The sequence below is a fragment of the Salmo salar genome, unplaced genomic scaffold (assembly GCF_905237065.1).
Source record: "Salmo salar unplaced genomic scaffold, Ssal_v3.1, whole genome shotgun sequence".
Lineage (NCBI taxonomy): Eukaryota > Metazoa > Chordata > Actinopteri > Salmoniformes > Salmonidae > Salmo > Salmo salar.
In genome coordinates this window covers 40,901-59,818 of record NW_025547410.1, presented here as the reverse complement: position 1 = coordinate 59,818, position 18,918 = coordinate 40,901, and the positions used below count along the sequence as shown (strand labels likewise).

General features: G+C 44.0%; 1 protein-coding gene across 8 annotated transcripts in view; it reads right to left on the bottom strand.

Annotated features, from left to right (window-relative positions):
• The window catches only part of abhd6 (Abhydrolase domain-containing protein 6), an 81,962-nt gene extending 64,745 nt beyond the window's left edge, over positions 1-17,217 (bottom strand). For 6 of the 8 annotated variants that reach the window (XR_006762851.1, XR_006762848.1, XR_006762852.1 and 3 more), the window contains exons 1-2: positions 16,949-17,210; positions 9,692-9,830 (exon numbers count right to left, since the gene is read on the bottom strand). Coding sequence is in view for 2 of the 8 variants with exons in the window: in XM_045711233.1 (XP_045567189.1) it covers positions 9,692-9,810 (119 nt within the window). In the remaining 6 variants the exon portion in view is untranslated. 8 annotated transcript variants of the gene reach the window in all.
• Positions 17,218-18,918: the final 1,701 nt, after the last annotated feature.

The window sequence follows — 18,918 nt, the reverse complement described above, 5'->3', positions numbered from 1 at the left end:
TGTAGTGAAACCACCATGTAATGGTCCAGGGTAATGTAGTGAAACCATCATGCAACGGTCCAGGGTAATGTAGTGAAACCACCATGTAATGGTCCAGGGTAATGGAGTGAAACCATCATGTAACGGTCCAGGGTAATGTAGTGAAACCACCATGTAACGGTCCAGGGTAATGGAGTGAAACCATCATGCAACGGTCCAGGGTAATGTAGTGAAACCACCATGTAACGGTCCAGGGTAATGTAGTGAAACCACCATGTAACGGTCCAGGGTAATGGAGTGAAACCATCATGCAACGGTCCAGGGTAATGTAGTGAAACCATCATGTAACGGTCCAGGGTAATGTAGTGAAACCATCATGTTACGGTCCAGGGTAATGTAGTGAAACCACCATGTAACGGTCCAGGGTAATGGAGTGAAACCATAAGATTAAATCTGATCATATGTGATCTACTTAAAGCTACTCTGACTTCGAAAGGCTTTGCAGATTAAACATTGGCAATAAATAGTCCCCAGCCCTCCAAACCCTTCTCTCTCTCTCTGTCTCTCCTTACAGAGGACGACACAACAGAAAGAGAGTGGAGTTTGACCTCTAAACTGCTGCAATATGAAAATAGCTCTGGTGATTCCACTTCCCCCGGGATAGACTAACTTAAGGAAAATGTGTGTGTGTGTGTGTGTGTGTGTGTGTGTGTGTGTGTGTTACAATGTTCATCTAAGATCGTACTATTGACCTTGGATGAGTGATTCAACACAACACTCCCAGCCAGAGCCAAGTCCCCAAAGCAGCCTTAGTGACAGGATCATGACGGACAGGACAGCTAGTGGGGCCTCTCTGTTCTATCTAGTCAGTCCACAGAAGGTAATTCTACTGAACAGATGCCCTAACTTAATTTGACCCATTTTTTAAAAAACAGGAAAAGAATCCCGCAGCAACAGGAAATGTGAATTATAATGAATGGACATTTTTGTTGGAGTTGTTTAGATTTTTTTCGTTAGGTCAAATCAAGTCAGAAATGTATAAGTGGAAATTACAAACTTTATGATTATAATTTTTTTTATTGAACCTTTATTTAACTAGGCAAGTCAGTTAAGAACAAATTCTTATTTACAATGACGGCCTACCGGGGAACAGTGGGTTAACTGTCTTGTTCAGGGGGCAGAACGACAGCTCGGGGATTCGATCCAGCAACCTTTCGGGTTACTGGCCCAAAGCACTAGGCTACCTGCCACCTTTTAAAACCTCGAACACAGTACAATCTTGCATTTCTACGACAACAGGGAGGATCAAATTAAGATATGGCATCTGTACTCCTTTGTATTGCCTTCAGATAATACTGTGTTGCTCCCTGCTCTGGGTGGCCTTTTACTCCACTAGATTAGAAATAAGGCAAAAGGTAATGGTTGAGTATTGTCAAGGGTAGAAATAGGAAACAAATCACTATGGAAACTCCCCAAATTCTATGTAACAAACACATCGAAATTCCACCCATGTCAATATAATGACTTCACTTTGGGAAATCTGTCTCCCCACCCCAATTCCACCCCCTGGGTACAGTGCTATAACAACGACTAAAATAGGAAGAATAGACAAAACGGTCGTTGTGGTACAGAAACAGAATGTTAGGGATGGATCTAAATTTACATAATGGGTAGCTGGAAAATGTGGGGAGGGTCATACGCTTTTAACATTTCAGTCAAGGGGACGGTTTAGTATTTCGTTAATCTAGTCCAAGGGGACCCTTGTGGCTCAGTTGGTAGAGCATGGTGTTTGCAACGCCAGGGTTGTGGGTTCGATTCCCACGGGGGACCAGTACGGGGGGGAAAAAACATAAAATAATAATTATGAATTGAAATGTATGCATTCACTACTGTAAGTCGCTCTGGATAAGAGTGTCTGCTAAATGACTAAAATGTAAATGTAATGGGGAGGGTTATGTCATTTGTAATTGATGAAATGTAAATATTTCTCAGTGTTTTAGAATGAGTTGCTTATTAGTCTATATATCCCCGATGCCACCCTTCATCTCTGATTCTCCGCTGGGCGAGCAATATCAAGTACGCCTATAGGATATTTAGTGTAGTCTTAAATCAAATAATCTATAGGCTATGAAGTACACGCTGGGAGAAGCACAGAGCACAGTTATATTTTAAGATAGCTGCTGGGACCAGTACGGAGAATTTTTTTTAATGAAATGTATGCATTCACTACTGTAAGTCGCTCTGGATAAGAGCGTCTGCTAAATGACTAAAATGTAAAATGTGTAAATAAAACCAGGCTGCATTAGGGCTGTGGCGGTCACGAAATTACGTCAGCCAGTGATCGTAATGAAAATAACTGTCGGTCTCACGGAAATTGACCGTTAATTAACATAAACACATTCAGCATCTCCTGGCTTCCACACACAGCCTACAAGCCACTGATGCTGACCTTTGGAACATCTATATTCTAATAAATCCATGAAATACATGCCTACACCTTCACAATAAATCCATTGTTTATTTTAGACAGGTCTAAAGACAACATGATATGAAGAAAATGTAGTCTATTTCAGAAGAACAGAACAACATACTCTGAGTTGTCCTGATGTTAGGTCCTGATCTGGCTGTGCCAAATGGCTGTGGGCTACGCTGGTTCATTTAGCAGACTAGATTAGCTTAGAATTCCGTGGCATTATTTTATAGCATGAGGAATACAATTGAACAAACCTGAATAAAATAGAAATATTTTCTCCAAACGATTTGAGGGAGTGCTCACATGTTGCTGTTCTGTGTTGAGTGGTTAACAAAGAAATAGGTCCTCCTATATGCTTAATTTAGAGTTATTAATGTAACTTTAGTTGTTCTACAAACGTTGGGCTATATGTTTTGATTAATACATTGTAAGGCTGCATGATGAGACTAATGATGATTTGAAAAAAGTCGCTTGAAAAGGCATGAGCTCTGCTTTGTTTTTTTGCGCAGGCTGTACACACTTCATCAGTCTCTCATTCACAATTTGACAAGTACTTGATAAAGCCTCGAATTTCACGGCAGCATCCCCTTTGTGGCCGTAATGCACCCTAAAAAAATCCGTTCTTCACATTACAAGCGCAGCAATGCACACATGGCAGCAGGCTATAAGCGCCAAATGTTCCATTAGCAAAAACACCATTATCAAAAGTAAACGCAAATGTGATTATGTGTAACCGATGTGAAATGGCTAGCTAGTTAGTAGTGGTGCGCACTAATAGCGTTTCAATCGGGTGACGTCACTCGCTCTGAGACCTGAAGTAGTTGTTCCCCTTGCTCTGCAAGGGCCGCGGCTTTTGTGGCGCGATGGATAACGATGCTTCGTGGGTGTCAGTTGTTGATGTGTGCAGAGGGTCCCTGGTTCAAGCCCAGGTTGGGGCGAGAAGAGGGACGGAAGCTATACTGTTACATATGCATGTAATACTTTTATTATAAAGGGGCATTTTTATGGTGAAAATTATCTTCCCCAAACTTGAAACTCACGCTCTGCTTATGTATCCCAGTTAGGCTCTAAACCCCTTGTAAAGTGGATTAATGTGCTTAATTTTAATAAGTTATTTGGCCACTTTAGTTGTGATACAAACTTCATCAAAACATATAGGATTATGGGCTACGCTACATGAGGTGTGCAACTATGATTCAAAAAAGTCACACCTGTGAATGATGCTGGGCATCATTTACAAGTGATAGTATATAATTCACAAGTGATAAGCTAATAGTCACCCATCAAACTATTATTGATTTAATCTTGTCTTTACATATACTAAATAATATGTGTTTCGAAACAGGGACAGCGGAAAAACATGTAATCTATGAATTTACATAGCGAATAGAGGACGCTTTTCCCGAGATTCATTTTCATGCCAGCCAGGTAGGTAGGCTATACTCCTGTTGTAAAGATAAGCAATGTGCTTAATATTAGGAAAGTTGAGAAATAAATATAGTAGGCCAAGTCTATAGAAAGCTGATGGGATCCTCCTCTTTTTAGTAGAGGCCATCACTCTGTTTTCTCACGCAATTGCATAGCCTACAGAAATGTTACGCAACATGAGCTCATGAGCTCTCATGAAGTGTTTGATTTGATTTTCCATTACATTTATGTCAGAGTGATTAGAGAGACAGTAGAGTGCTGAGTACCAGGCAGTTAGCAAGTTTGGTAGGCTACTAACGACCAGCAGGAGCATCAGAGCTCGGAGAAGACTAATTATCGTGACTAAATGTGGAATTTGACTGCCTTCATAACTCGTGACCGCCGGTGTGGCGGTTGCCCTAGGCTGCATTGCACACTGTAATTGATATTCCAACCCTGAGCCTGCTCTGCTCTTGCTGATCCAACAGGTTGTTGTGAGCTGTCTAACTAACCTAACTAAGTTCAGGAGGAGAGTCATATGCTTCTTCATTATTTAAATTTTATCTCGTCTAAAAAATGCACTCTAGCCTGTATGTTCTGTTCAGTTTGAGCAGAAGAGCACGAAGGTGAGAAGGAGGACCGGAGGTCAACTTTGATAGGTTGCTACTACTATAATAGAATATTATTAAAAACAATATGTTTCCTGCCCCATGATGTATTTATCAGAGTTATTGACTTCACGATAAGCCAGATTCTGCTAACTTACACTGTGATGCTGAAACACGATAAGCCAGATTCTGCTAACTTACACTGTGATGCTGAAACACGATAAGCCAGATTCTGCTAACTTACACTGTGATGCTGAAACACAATAAGCCAGATTCTGCTAACTTACACTGTGATGCTGAAACACAATAAGCCAGATTCTGCTAACTTACACTGTGATGCTGAAACACAATAAACCAGATTCTGCTAACTTACACTGTGATGCTGAAACACAATAAGCCAGATTCTGCTAACTTACACTGTGATGCTGAAACACGATAAGCCAGATTCTGCTAACTTACACTGTGATGCTGAAACACGATAAGCCAGATTCTGCTAACTTACACTGTGATGCTGAAACACGATAAGCCAGATTCTGCTAACTTACACTGTGATGCTGAAACACGATAAGCCAGATTCTGCTAACTTACACTGTGATGCTGACACTTGAAGCAGCAGTCGCGGCACAATCAATCAGAAATGGACATCTCATGGTGCTGAAAGACACATTCCAGTAGGCATAACCTATTTCAACGTCTTCATTTTAATTACTAAAAAACAAGATGGCTTTGTGTTGGAGTCTATTTTTCCTATTTATGAAATAAGAGTTAGGTCTACATGTTTGACAGACGAAATTAGGCTAAAGGCTGCTGTATCAATAGATTTGTCATCCAATTCCTCCACCCACTCTTTAAATAGACTTCCTCCAGTGTCAGTGAAGGGCTGTTAAGTTAAAACCAGGACCTGAATGGAGCGGGTATGAAACCAGGACCTGAATGAAGCAGGTATGAAACCAGGACCTGAATGGAGCGGGTATGAAACCAGGACCAGAATGGAGCGGGTATGAAACCAGGACCAGAATGGAGCGGGTATGAAACCAGGACCTGAATGGAGCGGGTATGAAACCAGGACCTGAATGGAGCGGGTATGAAACCAGGACCTGAATGAAGCAGGTATGAAACCAGGACCTGAATGGAGCGGGTATGAAACCAGGACCTGAATGGAGCGGGTATGAAACCAGGACCTGAATGGAGCGGGTATGACACCAGGACCTGAATGGAGCGGGTATGAAACCAGGACCTGAATGGAGCGGGTATGAAACCAGGACCAGAATGGAGCGGGTATGAAACCAGGACCAGAATGGAGCGGGTATGAAACCAGGACCTGAATGAAGCGGGTATGAAACCAGGACTTGAATGGAGCGGGTATGACAGGGTGTTCCATAGGCCTTCCTTTATTAAAGAGAGTCTTACCACTCGTTAACTTAAGATTTTGGAGAAAATCTATCTGATTATAGAAAAGTGATCTATAACAGCGGTTTGGTCCGCAACGCTTTATGATACAAACCAGCTGTTTGGGAAAGAGGTGACTCCAAAACATATAGGGATATAATTGTTTCGTTTCTTTGACATTCAGGAAGTACAACCTTCTATAGTCGAGGAGACAAAAAAATTACTTCCCAAGCAAAGTACATCTATTACTATCACTATTAATGAATTAAAGCTATTCACTTTCTGTACAATAGAAGATGTTTCAACTCAGACAGCTTTTAGGGAAATACTTATGACCTTCTCTCATTGGGTTAAACCATAGAAGAAGAATAGACAGCAGTACTCTGTCTGGGGGTGGAAAGGTAGGCCCCACTCTGTCTGGGGGCGGAAAGGTAGGCCCTACTCTGTCTGGGGGCGGAAAGGTAGGCCCCACTCTGTCTGGGGGCGGAAAGGTAGGCCCTACTCTGTCTGGGGGCGGAAAGGTAGGCCCCACTCTATCTGGGGGCGGAAAGGTAGGCCCCACTCTGTCTGGGGGCGGAAAGGTAGGCCCCACTCTGTCTGGGGGCGGAAAGGTAGGCCCCACTCTGTCTGGGGGCGGAAAGGTAGGCCCCACTCTGTCTGGGGGCGGAAAGGTAGGCCCCACTCTGTCTGGGGGCGGAAAGGTAGGCCCCACTCTGTCTGGGGCGGAAAGGTAGGCCCCACTCTGTCTGGGGGCGGAAAGGTAGGCCCCACTCTGTCTGGGGGCGGAAAGGTAGGCCCCACTCTGTCTGGGGCGGAAAGGTAGGCCCCACTCTGTCTGGGGCGGAAAGGTAGGCCCCACTCTGTCTGGGGGCGGAAAGGTAGGCCCCACTCTGTCTGGGGGCGGAAAGGTAGGCCCCACTCTGTCTGGGGGCGGAAAGGTAGGCCCCACTCTGTCTGGGGCGGAAAGGTAGGCCCCACTCTGTCTGGGGCGGAAAGGTAGGCCCCACTCTGTCTGGGGGCGGAAAGGTAGGCCCCACTCTGTCTGGGGGCGGAAAGGTAGGCCCCACTCTGTCTGGGGGCGGAAAGGTAGGCCCCACTCTGTCTGGGGGCGGAAAGGTAGGCCCCACTCTGTCTGGGGGCGGAAAGGTAGGCCCCACTCTGTCTGGGGCGGAAAGGTAGGCCCCACTCTGTCTGGGGGCGGAAAGGTAGGCCCCACTCTGTCTGGGGCGGAAAGGTAGGCCCCACTCTGTCTGGGGGCGGAAAGGTAGTCCCTACTCTGTCTGGGGGTGGAAAGGTAGGCCCTACTCTGTCTGGGGGTGGAAAGGTAGGCCCTACTCTGTCTGGGGGGGAAAGGTAGGCCCTACTCTGTCAGGGGGTGGAAAGGTAGGCCCTACTCTGTCTGGGGCGGAAAGGTAGGCCCTACTCTGTCTGGGGTGGAAAGGTAGGCCCTACTCTGTCTGGGGGTGGAAAGGTAGGCCCCACTCTGTCTGGGGTGGAAAGGTAGGCCCTACTCTGTCTGGGGTGGAAAGGTAGGCCCCACTCTGTCTGGGGGCGGAAAGGTAGGCCCCACTCTGTCTGGGGGTGGAAAGGTAGGCCCTACTCTGTCTGGGGGTGGAAAGGTAGGCCCTACTCTGTCTGGGGGTGGAAAGGTAGGCCCTACTCTGTCTGGGGTGGAAAGGTAGGCCCTACTCTGTCTGGGGTGGAAAGGTAGTCCTACTCTGTCTGGGGTAGAATGGTAAAACTAACTTTTGAAAGTACCATGCTCAGATTCCTAATGACGTCTCAGATTAAATTATTTGCAAACAGGGACAGTTTCAATGCAAATAAGACACTGTTTTGGCATTGGAGAAATATGATAAAATGAACACATAGTCCTCTCTCTCTCCGTCCATTCTTCGCCTGTAATTTGTGTGGTGTTAAAAAATTATCTAATATGTAAAATGACGTAGAATTGCTATTTTTTTTCTCTGACCTGCAAATACGATGATAAACTCAGCAAGAAAAGAAACGGCACCTTTTCAGAACCCTGTCTTTCAAAGATAATACGTAAAAATCCAAATAACTTCACAGATCTTCATTGTAAAGGGTTTAAACACTGTTTCCTATGCTTGTTCAATGAACCATAAACAATTAATGAACATGCACCAGTGGAACGGTTGTTAAGACACTAACAGCTTACAGACGGTAGGCAATTAAGGTCACAGTTATGAAAACTTAGGACACTAAAGAGGCCTTTCTACTGACTCTGAAAAACACCAAAAAAAAGATGCCCAGGGTCCCTGCTCATCTGAGTGAACGTGCCTTAGGCATGCTGCAAGGAGGCATGAGGACTGCAGATGTGGCCAAGGAAATAAATTGCAATGTCCGTACTGTGAGATGCCTAAGACAGCGCTACAGGGAGACAGGACGGACAGCTGATCGTCCTCGCAGTGGCAGACCACGTGTAACAACACCTGCACAGGATCGGTACATCCGAACATCACACCTGCGGTACAGGATGGCAACAACTTCCCAAGTTACACCAGGAACGCACAATCCCTCCATCAGTGCTCAGACTGTCCGCAATAGGCTGAGAGAGGCTGGACTGAGGGCTTGTAGTCCTGTTGTAAGGCAGGTCCTCACCAGACATCACCGGCAACAACGTCGCCTATGGGCACAAACCCACCGTCGCTGGACCAGACAGGACTGGCAAAAGTGCTCTTCACTGACGAGTCGTGGTTTTGTCACACCAGGGGTGATGGTCGGATTCGCGGTTATCATCGAAGGAATGAGCGTTACACCGAGGCCTGTACTCTGGAGCGGGATCGATTTGGAGGTGGAGGGTCTGTCATGGTCTGGGGCGGTGTGTCACAGCATCATCAGACTGAGCTTGTTGTCATTGCAGGCAATCTCAACGCTGTGCTTTACAGGGAAGACATCCACCTCCCTCATGTGGTACCCTTCCTGCAGGCTCATCCTGACATGACCCTCCAGCATGACAATGTCACCAGCCATACTGCTCGTTCTGTGCGTGATTTCCTGCAAGACAGGAATGTCAGTGTTCTGCCATGGCCAGCAAAGAGCCCGGATCTCAATCCCATTGAGCACGTCTGGGACCTGTTGGATCAGAGGGTGAGAGCTAGGGCCATTCCCCCCAGAAATGTCCGGGAACTTGCAGGTGCCTTGGTGGAAGAGTGGGGTAACATCTCACGGCAAGAACTGGCAAATCTGGTGCAGTCCATGAGGAGATGCACTGCAGGACTTAATGCAGCTGGTGGCCACACCAGATACTGACTGTTACTTTTGATTTTGACCCCCCCTTTGTTCAAGGACACATTATTCAATTTCTGTTAGTCACATGCCTGTGGAACTTGTTCAGTTTATGTCTCAGTTGTTGAATCTTGTTATGTTCATACAAATATTTACAAATGTTAAGTTTGCTGAAAATAAATGCAGTTGACAGTGAGAGGACGTTTCTTTTTTTACTGAGTTTAGATTCATGCAATGCTTTTACAATAAATGATATCTTTCCACCCCTAATCTTGTCCACAGTGGTCTTCGAACCCACAAACTTCAGGCCCGCAGCCCTGTGTGCTATCAAAATTCCTGCGTTGCCATGTAATGCTTACAGGACGAAGAACAGTTACTAAAATGGCATATCCAAGGCTCTGGTCTGACCAAGAAGTGAGGCTAAATGGTAGATATGTTCTCTGCTATCCACTTAATCTTTTAATTATTATTTTGGGTATAGGGGTCACTTGTTTTGTTTTTTTCAAGCGTTCAGGGAGGGTTTAGGTAAAATCTATTTTGCTGAAGGGACGGCAAACCATTTTCACTCCCTTAGTGCAGTTCTTACCAGTTATAAACATGGATAATAGCTGCAGGCCACATGTAGAATGAGGCAAAGAAGGCCAGGATAGGGATGACTAGAGTTCCTCCCGCCAGGACAAACATGTTCACCACGTCTACATCCATGGCTGTAGCGCTGCAGTTACCTGCAACAACACACAGTTATAAACACCTGCAACATGAACCAGTTAAACATATTAACACCTGCAACATGAGCCAGTTATACATTAACACCCGCAACATGAGCCAGTTAAACATTAACACCCGCAACATGAGCCAGTTAAACATTAACACCCGCAACATGAGCCAGTTAAACATTAACACCCGCAACATGAGCCAGTTAAACATTAACACCCGCAACATGAGCCAGTTAAACATTAACACTGTGACGACCCTCCCACTCTGTCTGCTGTATTTTCTCTCTTTGCTCTTGTTCCTTATTAGGATGCCAGTGGGCGGAGTTGGAAGGGTCGTCAGCTAGATGGGAAACACCTGGGCTCGGGTGTGTCCCAGGATAAAGGCACCTCTTCCACATTCATTGGGAGACTCTCTCCATGCAGACACCTTGTTTTTGGTTGTGCTAGTTATGGTATCTAATAAATATATATTTTTGATACTACTTGTCTCCACGTTGTCTCCCTTTTGTTGCGAACTCTGAGCCGGTTCGTAACAACACCCGCAACATGAGCCAGTTAAACATTAACACCCGCAACATGAACCAGTTAAACATTAACACCCGCAACATGAACCAGTTAAACATATTAACACCCGCAACATGAGCCAGTTATACATTAACACCTGCAACATGAGCCAGTTTAACATATTAACACCTACAACATGAGCCAGTTAAACATATTAACACCTACAACATGAGCCAGTTAAACATTAACACCTGCAACATGAACCAGTTAAACATTAACACCCGCAACATGAGCCAGTTAAACATATTAACACCCGCAACATGAGCCAGTTAAACATAAACACCTACAACATGAGCCAGTTAAACATTAACACCCACAACATGAGCCAGTTAAACATATTAACACCTACAACATGAGCCAGTTAAACATATTTACACCCGCAACATGAGCCAGTTAAACATATTAACACCTACAACATGAGCCAGTTAAACATATTAACACCTACAACATGAGCCAGTTAAACATTAACACCTGCAACATGAACCAGTTAAACATTAACACCTGCAACATGAACCAGTTAAACATATTAACACCCGCAACATGAGCCAGTTAAACATATTAACACCTACAACATGAGCCAGTTAAACATATTTACACCCGCAACATGAGCCAGTTAAACATTAACACCCGCAACATGAGCCAGTTAAACATATTAACACCTACAACATGAGCCAGTTAAACATTAACACCTGCAACATGAACCAGTTAAACATTAACACCTGCAACATGAGCCAGTTAAACATATTAACACCCGCAACATGAGCCAGTTAAACATATTAACACCTACAACATGAGCCAGTTAAACATATTTACACCCGCAACATGAGCCAGTTAAATATTAACACCCGCAACATGAGCCAGTTAAACATATTAACACCTACAACATGAGCCAGTTAAACATATTTACACCCGCAACATGAGCCAGTTAAACATTAACACCTACAACATGAGCCAGTTAAACATATTAACACCTACAACATGAGCCAGTTAAACATATTAACACCCGCAACATGAGTCAGTTAAACATTAACACCTGCAACATGAGCCAGCACGCATTTCTCTTACTCTAACAGTATAAAGCGCTGTGTTCTCCAAACAACTATTGGCTTGTTCTTCTGTCTGTAAAGAAACAGGGCGGGGTATCGGTTAAACTGCCCAACGATTGGATTAGAAGAAGCCACTCTGCGTCTTCCCCAGACAGACACACGCGCATCTCTAATTCACTCACTCAAACATTGTGTATGAATCAGAAACCTTAGCTAGTCATTGTTGTTAAATCTGGTTGTTTTAGTCAGTCTACTTGGCTGAGGCCATATGGGTTGTTTTAGTCAGTCTACTTGGCTGAGGCCATATGGGTTGTTTTAGTCAGTCTACTTGGCTGAGGCCATATGGATTGTTTTAGTCAGGCTACTTGGCTGATGCCATATGGATTGTTTTAGTCAGGCTACTTGGCTGAAGCCATATGGATTGTTTTAGTCAGTCTACTTGGCTGAGGCCATATGGGTTGTTTTAGTCAGTCTACTTGGCTGAGGCCATATGGGTTGTTTTAGTCAGGCTACTTGGCTGAGGCCATATGGATTGTTTTAGTCAGGCTACTTGGCTGAGGCCATATGGATTGTTTTAGTCAGCCTACTTGGCTGAGGCCATATGGATTGTTTTAGTCAGGCTACTTGGCTGAGGCCATATGGATTGTTTTAGTCAGCCTACTTGGCTGAGGCCATATGGATTGTTTTAGTCAGTCTACTTGGCTGAGGCCATATGGATTGTTTTAGTCAGCCTACTTGGCTGAGGCCATATGGATTGTTTTAGTCAGCCTACTTGGCTGAGGCCATATGGATTGTTTTAGTCAGCCTACTTGGCTGAGGCCATATGGTTGTTTTAGTCAGCCTACTTGGCTGAGGCCATATGGATTGTTTTAGTCAGCCTACTTGGCTGAGGCCATATGGTTGTTTTAGTCAGGCTACTTGGCTGAGGCCATATGGTTGTTTTAGTCAGGCTACTTGGCTGAGGCCATATGGTTGTTTTAGTCAGGCTACTTGGCTGAGGCCATATGGATTGTTTTAGTCAGCCTACTTGGCTGAGGCCATATGGTTGTTTTAGTCAGGCTACTTGGCTGAGGCCATATGGATTGTTTTAGTCAGCCTACTTGGCTGAGGCCATATGGATTGTTTTAGTCAGCCTACTTGGCTGAGGCCATATGGTTGTTTTAGTCAGCCTACTTGGCTGAGGCCATATGGATTGTTTTAGTCAGCCTACTTGGCTGAGGCCATATGGATTGTTTTAGTCAGCCTACTTGGCTGAGGCCATATGGATTGTTTTAGTCAGCCTACTTGGCTGAGGCCATATGGATTGTTTTAGTCAGCCTACTTGGCTGAGGCCATATGGTTGTTTTAGTCAGCCTACTTGGCTGAGGCCATATGGTTGTTTTAGTCAGCCTACTTGGCTGAGGCCATATGGATTGTTTTAGTCAGCCTACTTGGCTGAGGCCATATGGATTGTTTTAGTCAGTCTACTTTGTCTGCTTGATATTATTATTTATTCAGGCCCAGGAATTTTTACTGAGCGACTGATCACTAGAAAATACAATGACAAATGCAGATTATTTTGATTGTACAAAATGTGGTGGCATAAAATGTCAGGAGAGAAGTTTTGCTCCTCTCTAAAGCGAACCAATATATAGGTCAAGTGATTTACCCTACCTTCATCTAAATGTGTCTGGAGTAAATGCAGGCAGCAGTAGCCAGCCATGCATTAGACTATTTATTAACCTAACGATGTGCTCTGTGGTGAACTCTGAGTGATAGAGCAGTATTGTTAGTGAAGAAACACAAGCCACATCCTTCCTAACTACCTACCGGCTTTACAAGCCCTAAGAAACATCTGTTCCAAAGTCCCCAATGTGCCTCTGTTCGTTCCTGTTCTTCAACTGTGTGTGTGTGTGTGACACCCCTAAACCTGGATTCCTGCTCCATCTTCTGATTAGCATTCTGACCCGATGCGCCATGGTAGCAGAAACAATCCTGAACATAGCTTACAGTCCATGGTAGCAGCGACAGTCCTGAACCTAGCTTACAGTCCATGGTAGCAGCAACAGTCCTGAACCTAGTTTACAGTCCATGGTAGCAGAAACAGTCCTGAACCTAGTTTTACAGTCCATGGTAGAAGAAACAGTCCTGAACCTAGTTTACAGTCCATGGTAGCAGCAACAGTCCTGAACCTAGTTATATAGTCCATGGTAGCAGCAACAGTCCTGAACCTAGTTTACAGTCCATGGTAGCAGAAACAGTCCTGAACCTAGTTTTACAGTCCATGGTAGCAGCAACAGTCCTGAACCTAGTTTTACAGTCCATGGTGGCAGCAACAGTCCTGAACCTAGTTTTACAGTCCATGGTAGCAGAAACAGTCCTGGACCTAGTTTTACAGTCCATGGTAGCAGGAACAGTCCTGAACCTAGTTGTACAGTCCATGGCAGCAGCAACAGTCCTGAACCTAGCTTACAGTCCATGGTAGCAGCAACAGTCCTGAACCTAGTTTACAGTCCATGGTGGCAGCAACAGTCCTGAACCTAGTTTTACAGTCCATGGTAGCAGCGACAGTCCTGAACCTAGTTTTACAGTCCATGGTCGCAGAAACAGTCCTGAACCTAGTTTTACATTCCATGGTAGAAGCAACAGTCCTGAACCTAGCTTACAGTCCATGGTAGCAGCAACAGTCCTGAACCTAGCTTACAGTCCATGGTAGCAGCAACAGTCCTGAACCTAGCTTACAGTCCATGGTAGCAGCGACAGTCCTGAACCTAGTTTTACAGTCCATGGTAGCAGAAACAGTCCTGAACCTAGTTTTACAGTTCATGGTAGCAGCAACAGTCCTGAACCTAGCTTACAGTCCATGGTAGAAGCAACAGTCCTGAACCTAGTTTACAGTCCATGGTAGCAGCAACAGTCCTGAACCTAGTTTACAGTCCATGGTAGCAGCAACAGTCCTGAACCAAGCTTACAGTCCATGGTAGCAGCAACAGTCCTGAACCTAGTTTTACAGTCCATGGTAGAAGCAACAGTCCTGAACCTAGTTTTACAGTCCATGGTAGCAGAAACAGTCCTGAACCTAGATTTACAGTCCATGGTAGCAGCAACAGTCCTGAACCTAGCTTTACCGTCCATGGTGACAGCAACAGTCCTGAACCTAGTTTACAGTCCATGGTAGCAGCGACAGTCCTGAACCTAGTTTTACAGTCCATGGTAGCAGGAACAGTCCTGAACATAGTTTTACAGTCCATGGTGACAGCGACAGTCCTGAAGCTAGATTTACTGCCCATGGTAGCAGCAACAGTCCTGAACCTATTTTACAGTCCATGGTAGCAGAAATAGTCCTGAACCTAGTTTTACATTCCATGGTAGCAGCAACAGTCCTGAACCTAGCTTTACCGTCCATGGTGACAGCAACAGTCCTGAACCTAGTTTACAGTCCATGGTAGCAGCAACAGTACTGAACCTAGTTTTACAGTCCATGGTGACACTGACAGTCCTGAAACTAGCTTTACAGTCCATGGTGACAGCAACAGTCCTGAACCTAGTTTACAGTCCATGGTAGCAGCGACAGTCCTGAACCTAGTTTACAGTCCACGGTAGCAGAAACAGTCCTGAACCTAGTTTACAGTCCATGGTAGCAGAAACAGTCCTGAACCTAGTTTTACAGTCCATGGTAGCAGCAACAGTCCTGAACATAGTTTTACAGTCCATGGTGACAGCGACAGTCCTGAACCTAGATTTACAGCCCATGGTAGCAGCAACAGTCCTGAACCTAGTTTTACAGTCCATGGTAGCAGCAACAGTCCTGAACCTAGTTTACAGTCCATGGTAGTAGAAACAGTCCTGAACCTAGTTTTACAGTCCATGGTAGGAGATACAGTCCTGAACCTAGTTTTACAGTCCATGGTAGAAGCAACAGTCCTGAACCTAGTTTTACAGTCCATGGTAGCAGCAACAGTCCTGAACCTAGTTTACAGTCCTGAACCTAGTTTTACAGTCCATGGTAGCAGAAACAGTCCTGAACCTAGTTTTACAGTCCATGGTAGCGGCAACAGTCCTGAACCTAGTTTTACAGTCCATGGTAGCAGCAACAGTCTTGAACCTAGTTTTACAGTCCATGGTAGCAGAAACAGTCCTGAACCTAGTTTTACAGTCCATGGTAGCAGAAAACAGTCCTGAACCTAGCTTACAGTCCATGGTGACAGCAACAGTCCTGAACCTAGTTTACAGTCCATGGTAGCAGAAACAGTCTTGAACCTAGTTTTACAGTCCATGATAGCAGAAACAGTCCTGAACCTAGCTTACAGGCCATGGTGACAGCAACAGTCCTGAACCTAGTTTACAGTCCATGGTAGCAGAAACAGTCCTGAACCTAGTTTTACAGTCCATGGTAGCGGCAACAGTCCTGAACCTAGTTTTACAGTCCATGGTAGCAGCAACAGTGTTGAACCTAGTTTTACAGTCCATGGTAGCAGAAACAGTCTTGAACCTAGTTTTACAGTCCATGGTGACAGCAACAGTCCTGAACCTAGTTTTACAGTCCATGGTAGCAGCAACAGTCTTGAACCTAGTTTTACAGTCCATGGTGACAGCAACAGTCCTGAACCTAGTTTTACAGTCCATGGTAGCAGAAACAGTCCTGAACCTAGCTTACAGTCCATGGTAGCAGCAACAGTCCTGAACCTAGTTTACAGTCCATGGTAGCAGCAACAGTCCTGAACATAGCTTACAGTCCACCCTAGTCATTACAGTCCACCCTAGTCATTACAGTCCACCCTAGTCATTACACACACACACACACACACACACACACACACAGACACAGACACACACACACACACACACACACACACACACACACAGTAGAGGTGGGTCTTCAGGTGAACGGAGATAATTAGAGCAGAGATCCTACAGCAGCACACACTGCAGTAGTGCATCTCATACAGGACTCCCAAATGGCACCCTATTCCTAAAAGTAGTGCACTATGTAAGGGAATTATGGTGCCATTTGAGTTTAGTTATGTAAAAAGGGTCAGCTCTGAGCAGACCATTAAGAGCCAAATGACATCAATTGGAAACTGCAGTAATTCACCATTCAGGAAACTGTGCCATGTATTCACCCAATCCCCTAGGGGTGTCGACTGTCTATTGTTCTGCATAGGGACTGCTGACTCATTTTTCAGGACACACTATGAAATTATTACGTATAGCACAGCCTCACAATTTCCCAATAAAAACTATTGAAACAAAATAATGATGTTACTTTCTGTTTAGTTTTTTTACACATCAGACACACACAGATAAAAATCAGATCAGGTGCCGGAAAATAGCCAATAGCCAGAAAAACACCCACGGTCGTTATAATAGAACTCACTAATATCCTTATTCGCTAATATGGTTATCAGTAGGCTAATCGGCCATCTTTAAAATGTCAACTTTCAGGTGAATAGGCTAGTTTTTTCTGGCCGGCCATAGAATCTGGCTACACAGTATCAAATGCATGCAATTAATGTCTATAGTCAGTTGTTTGGTTACCGTACTGTATGTAGGCTAGACTTCGAGTTGTTACAATGAAACGCTCCTCTCGTTCTCTCCCTCTCTTCTCTTCCTGCCGCCGACCCTGCTCAATCAAAGTCTTTCTCCGAAAATACCCGAGTAATCTTCACCGAAAGCCTACATTTCTATCAGCTGACTCTTCACCTAGAGATGTCATGAAGCAATGTTCACTGAGAGATGTAACGACGTTTCATCTATCTTAAAGGGAAGGACGATAAAAGCAACAACAAGCAAAAAATACATAAAATGACTGCCGACAACAAGTCAAGGAAAAGGAAGCTCGACCAATTTTTGTAATTTTTTTTAATTTATTTTTTGGAAGCTCGACCAGTAGAGAGGGAGACAGATCTACTTTTATGTAAGTGCTTGACCGAAGAGGGTCGTCAGAAACGTGAGAGAACAGCCAAAGCCAGTGACATTAATGCGCTGTCTCAAACAATTTGTGAATGTTTATTTCAATTATGTAGTATACCAGACACCTACTTATATTTTATTATTCATGTTCAAGTCATAAATGATATCTTTCCTACCATTTCAACCCAAACAGTGTATTTCATTGTGTGTTGATGCATTTACAGTTGAAGTCAGAAGTTTACATACACTTAGGTTGGAGTCATTAAAACTCGTTTTTCAACCACTCCACAAATTTCACTCCACGTGTTTCTTGGCCCAAGCAATTATCTTCTTATTGGTGTCCTTAAGTAGTGGTTTCTTTGCAGAAATTCGACCATGAAGGCCTGATTCACACAGTCTCCTCTGAACAGTTGATGTTGAGATGTGTCTGTTACTTGAACTCTGAAGCATTTATTTGGGCTGCAATTTCTGAGGTGCAGTTAACTCTAATGAACTTATCCTCTGAAGCAGAGGTAACTCTGGGTCTTCCTTTCCTATGGCGGTCCTCATGAGAGCCAGTTTCATCATAGCGCTTGATGGTTTTTGCGACTCCTATTGATATAAACTTTCAACATTCTTGAAAATGTTCCCATATTGACTGACCTTCATGTCTTAAGGTAATGATGGACTGTCGTATCTCTTTGCTTATTTGAGCCGTTCTTGCCATAATATTGACTTGGTCTTTTACCAAATAGGGCTGTCTTCTGTACACCACCCCTACCTTGTCACAACACAACTGATTGGCTCAAACGCATTAAGAAGGAAAGAAATTCCAGAAATTAACTTTTAACAAGGCACACCTGTTAATTAAAATGCATTCCAGATGACTTCCTCATGAAGCTGGTTGAGAGAATGCCAAGAGTGTGCAAAGCTGTTATCAAGGTGGCTACTTTGAAAAATCACAAATATAAAACATATTTTGATTTGTTTAAAAGGAAATGTGGTTACTCCATGAATCCATGTGTTATTTCATAGTTTTGATGTCTTCATTATTCTACAATGTAGAAAACAATAAAAAAAAGATTTAAAAAAATTGAATGAGTAGGTGTGTCCACACTTTTGACTGGTACTGTGTGTGTGTACCTTGTACCTTATTTTGTTGCATTACAACCAGTAATTTAAATAGATTTTTATTTGGATTTCATGTAAATGGACATAAACACAAAATAGTCCAAATTGGTGAAGTGAAAAAAAAACAATTACTTGTTTGAAAAAATGCAAAAAAATTTAAAAGTGGTGCGTGCATATGTATTCACCCCCTTTGCTATGAAGCCCCTAAATAAGATCTGGTGCAACCAATTACCTTCAGAAGTCACATAATTAGTTAAATAAAGTCCACCTGTGTGCAATCTAAGTGTCACATGATCTCAGTATTTATACATCTGTTCTGAAAGGCCCCAGAGTCTGCAACACCACCAAGCAAGCGGCACCATGAAGACCAAGGAGCTCTCCAAACAGGTCAGGGACAAAGTTGTGGAGAAGTACAGATCAGGGTTGGGTTATAAAAACAGAACAACTTTGAACATCCCACAGAGCACCATTAAATCCATTATTAA